This window comes from Gopherus flavomarginatus, chromosome 7, assembly GCF_025201925.1.
Source record: "Gopherus flavomarginatus isolate rGopFla2 chromosome 7, rGopFla2.mat.asm, whole genome shotgun sequence".
Lineage (NCBI taxonomy): Eukaryota > Metazoa > Chordata > Testudines > Testudinidae > Gopherus > Gopherus flavomarginatus.
This window is the reverse complement of record NC_066623.1, coordinates 117,220,544-117,231,792: the sequence shown is the minus strand read 5'-3', so window position 1 is coordinate 117,231,792 and position 11,249 is coordinate 117,220,544. Positions and strand designations below refer to the sequence as shown.

General features: G+C 53.4%; 1 protein-coding gene across 2 annotated transcripts; it reads left to right on the top strand.

The window, feature by feature from the left end:
- The first annotated feature begins 353 nt into the window (after positions 1-353).
- TMEM125 (transmembrane protein 125) lies at positions 354-10,016 on the top strand. 2 transcript variants are annotated; one of them, XM_050961266.1, is made up of 2 exons: positions 354-713; positions 7,248-10,016. In XM_050961266.1, the coding sequence occupies exon 2, from the start codon at positions 7,632-7,634 to the stop codon at positions 8,292-8,294; it is 663 nt and encodes a 220-aa protein (XP_050817223.1). In that variant the 5' UTR covers positions 354-713; positions 7,248-7,631; the 3' UTR covers positions 8,295-10,016. The 2 variants fall into 2 exon arrangements, with proteins under 2 accessions (XP_050817223.1, XP_050817222.1); XM_050961265.1 differs by lacking the exon at positions 354-713 and adding an exon at positions 6,899-7,055.
- The last annotated feature ends 1,233 nt before the right edge of the window (positions 10,017-11,249 follow it).

Sequence of the window (11,249 nt, the reverse complement as noted above, 5' to 3'; positions counted from 1 at the left end):
ATTTGCAGCAAAGGAGAAAAGGGCATGCTGGGAATGGCTCAGTGTCTCTGGGTCTGGCTTTGCTTCCTGACTATCACAGCACTCCCAGATTGACCCCAGAGCACTATGTAAAGGGCCAGTCCTGAAGGTGTCAAATGTCTTCTGCTCAACCAGCAACTTAAGAGTTACCATATTAAATGCCATGTTAGTCACTATTTGTTCAACTCTGGTAATCCTGCTTGGCTCTGCCAGCTCAGCCAGAAGCCTTGTTCCACCTGTTCACCACTCCCCACAGCGTGTCACTTGAGCCGGGGAGGAAATGTGAAATGAGACATCCTGCTCTGAGTGGGGAGGGCGACACTCAGGCACCGCAGTTACAGCCCTGGAATCTCTTCCAGGACAACAGGTTGTATCAGACCCCACCCTGCTGGGGAATGTACCTGTCACCGTCCAGGTGAAAGGGTTGTGCTTGCTGCAGCCTATCAGAAGAAGGTAGCTGGCTGAACAGGCCAAGGAAGGAGAGCTGGAAGTTACACCTGTTGCCTGGCAGCCCGTTGCTGTTGGAAGAGAAAGGCCAAATTTTACCCTTGGGCCATATCCCAGGACCTGCCATGTCAGCCTGATTCCAATGGAAGGAGAGTGTGGTGCAACCTCAGCTGCCAGCTGGGAACTCAGGCAAAGGTGGAGAGGTGGCTGAATTGTGCCTGAAGTTGGTGATTACTTGTCATCTGTGGGTGAGTAAAACCTGTAACTGCATGTGTCACGCTCTGTCTCTCACACAGTTCATAATCATCCGCAATTGGGGGTGGGGTGGGGCTGTGGGCTGCTTCATGAAAGCTAGCCATACTGATCCTGTGGTCTGCCCCTCTCACACACATAGACTGTTCTAGGCATAGGCAAGATAGGCAGCTGCCTCGTGCAGTACAGGGGCCTGGTGCGGCAGATTCACAGCAAGCTGGGTGTGATCTATTCTGTGCTCACCTGCTGCGGTGCAGTCTAATTTCCTGTGCTCACCCTTAATGCACTTTGCCGTAGGCTGCTTTGAACCAGGACTAGATCAAAGTACATTAATGAATAGTTAATGCACATCAGCAGGGTGTGCGCAGCAGCCTCGACAGGGACCATGTGGCTGGACGGTCCAGCTTAGCACAGGCAGCCCCAGAGTAGGGGAGTCCACAGCCCGGCCCAGCCCACGGTAACCTCCCTCTGGAATAACTGAACGATGAGGGACCCAGAAGGGCCCCCTCAAGGTGGGTGGTAACCAGGTAAGTGGCATCTCCTTGCTGCCCCCCAGCCCCTGACCTAGCCCTTGTTCCCCTCTCAGCTCCCCTTGTGTTCTTCCCACACCCCATCTGTGCACCTGCCTCCCATTCCCCCATGTCCTAACACCCCTGCCCTAATCTGCCTGCCCCCCCACATCTCTGCCTGTGTCCTAACCCAGCTACTACCTGGGGAACTGAGGCCTGAACCCCCCATCTGTCCCCTGCACCCTGGTCTCTCCCCAGGTCCTTGTCCCCAGTTCCACCCCTGTGAAGACTCCAGTCCCACTGTATTATTTCCCTCACACACACACTCCATTCTTCCAATCTTAGATTCATAGCATCCAGGCTGACAGGGACCACTGTGATCAGTCTGACCTCCTGTATAACAGAGGTCAGAGAATGTCCTCAAAATAATCCCTAGAGCAGATTTTTTTAGAAAAACATACATGTGGTGCCTGGCTTTCTCACCTCCTTCCCCCACAGCTTCATGTTGGGGACCAACCCCTGGCCTTGACACCCAGAGGGGTTCACTTGAGATTGGGGAGGGGAGATAGAGCCCCATGGCACAGGTCAAATGGTGTGCCTGGGGATAGAGCCCCCCCAGTGCCGGGGCTGGGCAGGGCTGCTGTCTCCTCAGGATGGGGGACCCCACTGGGAGAGGTGTCATCCTTCCAGGGACATCTGATTATGGAGGAGCATGCTGATATATTTGCTGCACTGTCATGACAAAAGGGGGACTGACCAATATGAGAGGGAGCGCTGGATGAGATCGCTTCTGTCCCATGGAGTGTTCCATTTGACCTGTGGGTGCTGTTTTAAAGAAGCTGCTTAGATTCCCATATACCCTTTCCAGGTCTGGGGAGTGGTCACTAACCCACCCAGGCCAGGGCTGTAGCCATATTCAGTATAACAGTTCAAGCCAGTCTATGGCCAATCAAATTCAAATTTTTCTTTAACCTGAAGGGCTTCACTCTTCCCCCCCCCACCCCCCGCCACCCCCCAGACACCCACATATGGGGGATTTACCCCCTTACAGGGCTGAACCAAATATGTTACAAACCCAGCACCTATGGTCAGGGACTCCAGAATAGATGTGGGGAGGACAAGGGGCGATGGGCCTGGCCCATCCACTTTCCATCATGGGCCTCACCCCTGCCCTTCTTCTTCCCTCCAAGGCTCCATGTCCTGGCCAGGCCAGCAGCTAGAGCCTGGCCGGGGAGCCCCGGCAGCTTTGGGGAGCTGTGGACCCTCCACCTGCACTGGGCAAGGGGCCCAGGAGTCAAGGACATGGGCAGGGCCTGCTGCTTTCACACACACCCCCTCCTCCCCGGGAAGGTGGAGGGTCTGGGGCTACCTGGCCCACTCCAGCTTCCAGCTTGGTCCAGGACAGAGCCTCAAGGGGAAGAGGAGGGGCAGGGCTAGGGCCACACCAGGGCCCCTGGGTCCCTCCCTTTTGGAAAGGCTTTTTTGCCCCTGCCTGTGGTAAGGAATTCGTGCAGGGTGTACACCCTGCATGCCCACAATAAAAGGTCATTAGTGTGCTTTGATCTAGGCCCATTTCATGTAGACTGTTTATGGTCGATTCGTCTCTCTTAAATTATGGCTGTAGGGGGCCTCCACATACTGAAGTTCTGCCTAGGACAGCCGACTGTCTGGAGCAGCCGCTGCCCTGCCTCACCCTTTTCTGCCAGGCATTTCAGCTTCAAGTTGTTCTTGTTGCTTCACAGGCCTCATTCAGCAAGATCTGCACTGGAATAGGTGCTCTGGCATCATGATGGTGGGGCCTGTTAAGCACTTAGCAGAACAATCATGAACCTTTTTGATTAAGTGAAACAAACCTGATCTACTTGGCTGTAGAAGGCTGCCACATACTGAGCCCCATAACCATGAGCCCTCTACTCTAAGCCTCCCCCTCCCCAGGCATGATCAAGCCACAAAGTGTGTGTATGTGTGGCCAGGGGGTGTCATGACTGCCATCCCCATATGTGCTGTGCCCAGACATGACCAAGAAGGAAAAATTTTATGGGGGGGAGGGGGGCAGGATTTGTTTGGAGGCGGGGGGAGGCATATTTAAGGACTTATACTAGGATGACTGGAAGCTTAAAAATAACTGGTGCAACTTCCTGCAGGTTAGAAAATGTTAAGATGTTGCAAAACAGGAATTTTATGTAACAAATTCCTCTGGGATTCTGAGCTAGAATAACTATGCATCCCTACACTCAACATACTCCTATATTCTCTATCAGGCACGTAAAAGTACAAAACAGGCCAAAAGCCAACAGCAGCATTGGAAACAATCCTATAACCTAGTAGTCTCTCTCCTCCGGTACATGGGGTTAGGGAGGGGTGGCGAGAGCCTTTGGATGTCTCCTGGGTTGACCTGATGCCATACAACGGGAGAGTGTGTGGAAGTATTTCAACAACTGAGCCATCTGTGGCATCTGAGCTGAAATCTCTTTTACTCTGTGGGATCTGGGCCCGTTTCTTCCTGTCCCATGTATAACAGCCAGAAACACTGAAGTCAAAGCCTTCACTCAAACACAAGTTTTTGGGCTCAATACAAGAAGGGGGAGGTGACATTTAATGGTCCGTGAGAAGAGGATAGACTAGATTGTCTAATGGTTCCTTCTGGCCTTAAAATCTATGACTTTATGAAAAGTGTCTGTGTCCCTATTTATTCCATGCTAGTTCTCGGGGAAGGGGGGAATTGCTGCAGAGAGAAAGCACTTTTCAGCACTTCCAGTCTGCTGTGGAAAGAAGCTGCCCTCCTGTATGGAGGTGTGGAGATTCACATCCCTGCCATTCCCTTGGGCCCAAGCAGACTATTCTGATGTGATGAGTGAGACAAGAAAGGAGAAAAATAAAATGTAAAGAGTTAAACTCCTGCAGTCCAAAGGCCTTGTGGAAGCTGTATGAAAGTGTAATGGTGAGACAGCATAGCTCTGTGCTTGGAGCACAAAGTGAGGAGCAAAGGGTGCTGTGATACAGAGGTGGCCATGCAGTTATGGTGCTGGTGTAGTTGGGCTCTATGAGGCTGTATGTTAGAATAATACTGAACCTGAAAGGGGGCTCTTAGACAGAAGCCTAGAGCTCACCTCTAACCCTGCACAGCTCAGCCCCCATCTAAACTAACCAGCTCAGAAATGTCCCCTGGAGTCAGACAGGCCCTTGCAGGGCTGAGTGCATTTACTTTGCAGGGTGCATGCATCCCCCACCACACAACACACACTGTATAGAGGTAGGCAGCATGCGATGTCTTGTCTGTTGCTGTGTTTGTGAATAGCAGAGCTGGTCCCAGGCAGACACAGCTGCTTCTCTGGCCACTAACTGGAGGCTTGTAATTATTTTGAATACAGCCACAGACTGTGAGTTTGATCAAGAATCCTGCATGCCTCCAGACCAAGCAAAAATTCTCAGACTAGGCATTTCTGTGATCTGGATCCAGTCACACACAGGAGAGTCCAAACTCCACAGACGCAGCAGGGGCTTATAACAGAGCAAAGATCATGCAATGCAACTAGCTACATGCCTGTGAGCAGAATAAAGCTCAGAAGCTGCCCTGCCATGTGACCAGCTGGTAGAGAGCCTTGAACAATGGCTGTTGTGCTTATGGCTTTAACAGTGATCTCATGCTCCATCAGAGTCAGGGCCAGAGCTTGGAAGAGTTTGCCCTGACACTGTCAGGCAGTGTCTGGCTCCACCTCGCCCCCCCCCCCCCCCTGCCCACCTGGCCTAGCTGAAGAGAAGCCTCATGTAGCCATTGTTTAGAATGTCAAGGAAATCACTTCTTGCATCCAGACTGGCGCAGCCCCCCCCCCACCCATCTTCTAGTACGAGTCTAGGATGGTAAGGGGCTAATAGAGTGTACATAAAGCCCAAGCTAAGGGGGGAGAATGAGGCACACTGGTGGTGGTGTGGGGGCTACACAGAGCCCCTGGCATGCAGGTGGGGGTAGGGAAGGAGGATTGTAGAGAGGCCCTGACATAGAAGGGGATAGCAGGGTAGCACACTGGGATTTTATGGAGAGATGCCAGGAGCCTCTACTGTGGGCAGTAAGCGCTGCCTGCAGACGCGACAATGTGCTCAGCCCTCTGTTCTGTAAGGGTCCCCAAACTGGGACTGGATCCTTCAATTGTATTTGAGACTGAAAATAGGAGCCAATGGAACACACACAGCACCAAGATAATATGCTCTTAGTGCTGTTTGTATAACAGGCAGAGTGAGATGCTTCCTTGCTGCTTTATAGCTTATGCTTGACTCGTTTCTATATGGCCTTCCCCATAGTCCCAGACAGACACAGCTAACTGGACACACCCCAGTGCCAGGGCCCAGGGGCATGGTGGTCCATGGACCTTTCACAGCTGGTAAAGAGGTTGAGTGGAAGGAGAATTTGTAATTGGGAATGAAGGCTGGGCTTATGAGTAAGTTTCCCAGTCTAGATCCCTGTAGTTGTAGGTTTGGGTCGTGCCTCTGATATAAATTCCCTGTGTGACTGGGAGATGTCACAAGCATCTCAGGTTTCAGTTCCCTACGTGTAAAATGGGGCTAATAATGCCCAGCCTTACAGGAGTTGTGAGGGTGTAGCCATCACTGTCTCTGAGGTGTTTAGATACCATGAGCCAGCGTCTCTGTGTCAATTAAGTAGGAAAGAGGGGGCCAGCTGGGAGCCCAGTTATGGTTTCCTAATGTTCTGCGTGGTCCCCTGGGGCTGCACTAACTTGTGTAAATGGAACTTGAACATGGGTCCCAAGCTGTTATCCACAACTGAGCATAGCCATAGCCATAGCATAATACATACCTGGCACCCCCTCCCTCCATGGCTCTAGCATGCCCCTCTGTTTCCCAGCATACCTCCTACAGCGGGTAGCATAGGCGCACCCCATGCTAGTTTTACACCCATTGAGGCCTCTCACATGCTGGGAATCTGCTGATGGAGCAATGCAAGTGGTTTCTGCTTGCAGTGCAAAGACTCTGCTCAATAGCTAAGCAGGGGCAGGGATGGGGCAGGGGGACACAGATGTCTCTAGTCAGAGACAGTGAGGTGTCAGGGAAGGGCAAGACAGGAAGGCGCTGGGGGCTTGTTTGCATAGGCAAGGCCAGAAGATTACGGAGCTTCCCCTCTGCACCCCACGTGCTTTAAGTGTGTGTTCGAGTAGGCGGATGCGCATGCAGAATCCCTGAGTCTTAGCCCTCAGGCGCACATTGAATACCTGTCTATCAGGTAGAGGGAGCTCTGGCTAAAGAAACTGCAGGGGCAGGAGGCACGGACCCATGAGCAATAACCATAAATTTTATGTGGTGCAGTGTCTGGGGGAACGTGAGAGCCTTTACTGTCATCCTGGGTGGGAATCCAGGCTGGGCTGATGGCCTGAGACAATGATCCAAGGGACATGTGTTGGTGGCTCAGTCCAAGGACTGGGGTGACAGGAAGCACAGCCAATTCAGCAGTTACTAGTCATTGTTTCATTTTTCCTCCATTGCTTGGGACTAGACTGTAAGAGTTAAGCCCAGGACCCAACCCTTTGCTGACAGGCTGGGCTGGAGAGCCAGTTGGTGACAAGAGGCAGCTGCTGATGAGGGAACATGTGAGGCTGGGGCAGTGAATGGGGCTTTATCACACTATGGGGCCTGCCTCTGTCTGTGCTGCCAGTGCCCAGCTGCAGTCACAGTCCTGCTGAGGAATGCACAGGGACACTTGCGCAGTCTGTGGGCTCAGCAGCCCTGCAGCCCTTGAGTCTGGAGAGACAGAAGACCCACAGCAGCAGTATCACCCCTGAGACAGGCTTCACTGAACAGGGATGCCCAGATGCACCAGTGAGTGGAGCCTCAGCATGGGTTGGGAGGTGGCAGGGCGGGGGGGAGGTCCCCTGGCCTGTGCCATAGGGCGTGGGTTTCAGTGAGGAAGGTCTCTGACCCCAGCCCTGGGAGACTGGGGTGGGGGGGTGGGGTTATTTGGGAGCAGGGACTTTGTTCAATTACACTTTGTTCTTTTCTGGCCTTTTTCAGATGAAATAACTAGGACAAGGAGGGGCTGGAGGACTCAGTACCAGCCACTCCCCATGACACTCTGGAGGTGCGTCAGCTCACCGCAGTGGACACTGCAGATCAAGCTCTGTTATCCTGCCCCTCAGCCATAGTCCTTCCTGGTGCATCCTCTGGCATACAGCCCAAAACTCTCTAGGGGATGCAGTGATGGGCACCCCTGCTGTACTGGAGCTCTGACATTCAGTGGCCACAGGGCATCAGAGGGCAAGAACACAAGCTGCCTGCCTCCCAAGGAAATGCCACAGCCTTCACAGCTGCTGTGGCTTTGACCACCCCAGCCAGGGAGCTGGTGCCATCTGTGTGATCATCGCAGCATCCAGCCTATAGGCCCCTCAGGCACCCACTATGCCCGAGCTGGAGCAGCTCAGTGTGCCCAGGCCCCCTGCGGAAGCTGGCCGTATTCAGAGGAACATCCTTGAGGAGCATGTTGAGCTATGGTGGTTCAAGGACCCTAAGAAATCCATCTTGTGCTATGGGGTGGCTGTGGTGCTAATTCTGGCCTGCGGGACAGGGGGCATCATCCTCCTCTATAGCACCAGCAGCCGGTCCGGGGAGTGGCGTCTGGCTGTGGGCACCACGCTCTGCCTCCTGGCCTTGCTGGTGCTCCTGAAGCAGCTGCTGAGCTCTGCTATCCAGGACATGAACTGCATCCGGAGCCGGAACCAGATTGAACTGCTGAAGAGTGGTGGCTTTTCGGACTGTGTGGTGCTGCTGCTCAGTGCCCTGGTGCTGCTGGTGTGTGGCGTGGTCCTCACTGTCCTCTCCACCACGACCATGCAGCTCAGCGCCTCACGGCCTCTGGCCAGCATGTTCACCAGTGGAGTCATCCTCATGACTGCTGGTGCTGTCATTCTGTTCTGCCTGCTGCTTTACGTGCTCAGCATCTCCTGCTGCCCAGATGCTCCCAGGAGCCTGGACACAGGTGACATTAGCATCTTCACCATCTCCAGCCGGCTCTCTGTGAACCGCCGGCTCGCCACCACCTCCAGCATGGCCAACCTGATATAAGGCCTGGGCAGGGCCAACATGCCCTTCAGTATGGCAAATGTGTACTGATCCTGGGGCAGGGTAAGGCCATGCCTGCCACCCCTTCAGCATGGTCAAGCTAATCTTAATCTGGGGAAGAGCTGAAATTTGAGTTGTGCCGTGAACCAACTGCAGTTATCACTGAAATGGCCTGGCATTTGCACTTTACTCAGGCCAGTAGGCCTGAACCCTGGCAAAGACAAGGCGGTTCCTGGATTGATTTGATTTAACTGGAACTTTACGTGTAGAGCACTGGCATTTTATTTTTTTACCTCAGCAAAGTCTCCTGTGGCATTTACTGTCCATCCCTCTGACACACCAGTGTCCGTGCTCTGAAGGATGAAGATGAAGGTGAGCATGTCCTGGTCCTGTTGGAAGCCCTTGCTGCTCTGAGGAGATCCTGAAGTGTTTGGCGCTAAAATAGTCTGTTTCTCACGTAAGAGTCTTGCAATCTACTGGCTGGCAGGGCTATGACTATACGGTGGAGGAGTCTCCTATAGCTCTGGGGTAGAGCTGCTCCTTGGGGATCCAAGTCCTAGGATTGTTTTCTAACAAGCTGTGCCACTGTGAGCCTGTGCATGTGTCCCTGAGACGCCAAGCCTGCTATGGTGACCTGTGCCAAGCTTCTCTCCAGCAGCGCAGCATAGAGCCATGTCCCCACCGCCAGAAAGGCGAGCAGCCTGCTGTGAGCGTTGATATCTGACAAAGAAGGGGACGTGGGCTGAAGCACCTTGTGGCCTGCTGGGTATGAGTGCAGAGCTGTGTGCATGTGCATATCCATATGCGTGACTGTGTGAAAAATCGGGATGGGGTCAAGGGGGAATACGTGCCTCTATAAGAAAAAGCCTAAAGAATCGGGACTGTTCCTCTACAATCGGGACATCTGGTCACCCTACTGTGGGGAGCTGGCATGGGGAGGGATAGTGTATGTAGATAGCAGTGCAGATGGGGTGGATACATCGGTGTGAGTGGCACAGATGAGTGCAAGTGCTGGATATGTGCAAAAATGCATCTGTATGTGTGATGTCTTTTTGTGTTTGAGGCCTGCAAATTAACTGGCATGCAAATTATAGCTGTGTAATAAGCACATGCCCTGACATGTATGGCTTGATTACAGTGAGCGTATATGTGCAGCCCTTAAGCAGGGCCCTCCCTCCCGCAGCCATTCCTTAAACTAGACAGATTTAGCTGTTTCAATCGCTTCCCCAAACCTGTCCCCTCTACCCCTGATCACTGATGCTCTTCCTTGAAATCTCTTCAATTTGCAGGTACTCTTTGGGGGGTTGTGGTTACTGGAACTGAGCGCAGTATTTCAGGAGCAATTGTACCAGAGCTGTATACAGGAGAACTATTCCCGGCGCACTCTGGCATAATACTTCTGGGTGCAACCCCAAACCATGCTGGCTGATAATGCCACGAGATCCTAGTGAAAATTCCTGTATGACCTGATCTGTTGTCACAGTCGGTCTCTCCCAGCTTTCTCCCTGCCACTGAACTACGCTGTGATGTTCTGCCAGATTAATTACTTGCATGTATCCAGGCAAACTCTCATTTTGTTAGTCTCTGCCTGGGTCTAAGTGCTGTAGGTCCCTCTCTGTCATTTCTCCAGCCCGTCTGGGTCTTGCAGCTCCGATCAGGTTAGGATCATCTGCACCTTTTATTAAGATGCTGTTTCCGCCCTCTTCTTCGACACTAATTAAGACAAGACCTTTTTTGCCCGAGGGCTACATCAGGGTTGCGCAACTGTATGGAGGGCCGGGTAGGGAAGGCTGTGCCTTCCCAAACAGCCTGGCCCCCATCCCCTATCTGCCCCCTCCCACTTCCCACCCCCTGACTACTCCTCTCAGAACCCCTGCCCCAGCCAACCCCCCTGCCCAGCTCCTTGTCCCCTGACCTCCCCCTATCCAATCCCCCTGTTCCCTGACTGCCCCAACCCCTATCCACCTCCCTGACCCCCACGCCTATCCAACCCCATTCCCTGTCCCCTAACTGTCCCCCCACAACCCCAGACCCATCCAATCTCCCCTGCTCCCTGTCCCCTGACTGCCCCCTTGGGACCCCACCCCCTATCTAACCTCCCCATCCTCTGACTGCCCTGCCCCCTAGCCACACATCCCACCTCCTGACAGGCTCCCAGGGACTCCCACGCCTATCCAACCCTCCCCCACCGTTCCCTGTCCTCTGACTACCTGCCCAGAACCTCTGCCCCCTCCTACTGCCCCCTGCTCCATGACTGCCCCACGCTCCCCATCCCCTTACCATGCTGCTCAGAGCAGCAGGAGCTTGCAGCCCTGCCATCGCGCTGCCCAGCAGGAGTGGTGTGCCAGAACACTGGCACGGCATGGAGAGCTGAGACTGCGGGGGAGCTAGCCCTCCCCGGCTGGGAGTTCAAGGGCTGGCAGGACGGTCCCGCGGGCCGGATGTGGCCTGTGGGCTGTAGTTTTCCCACCTCTGCACCAGATGCTGCCTTTCTTTCATCTACCAGTGTTCATCTGTCAAAGAAAGCAAGCCATTTGGTTATTTTTTGCTAGCTTAGCACCCAGAGACCTCAGGTGAGATTGGGGTCCTGTAATGCCAAATGCTGTGCATACTTGTAGTGAGAGAGTCCAGGCCCAAAGAGCTTAGTCTGCATAGACACGACAAAGGGCAGGAAGGGAAACAGAGGCCCAGAGCAGCAATGACTTTCTCAAGGTCACACAGAGCTCACAACAGAGCTGGGAATAGAATCGTGGCCATTTGTCTGGCAAGATCTATTATTTACAAAGACACCAACACTGCAGCTGAGCCATAACCGCATGTCTCTGCGTCTGCCTGTGCATAGTCATACCCCTCTGCTTATCATGGTTTGTGTGTGTACATATGCCTTCCTGCCTGTGCATGGGTCTACCCAGCTGTATGCCTCTGTAGTTGCACCTATCTGTGTGCTTACGGGTCTGT

What these genes read in the sequence shown, in the direction of transcription:
- TMEM125 (XM_050961266.1), top strand. Translation starts at nt 7,632, where the DNA reads ATGCCCGAGCTGGAGCAGCTCAGTGTGCCCAGGCCCCCTGCGGAAGCT.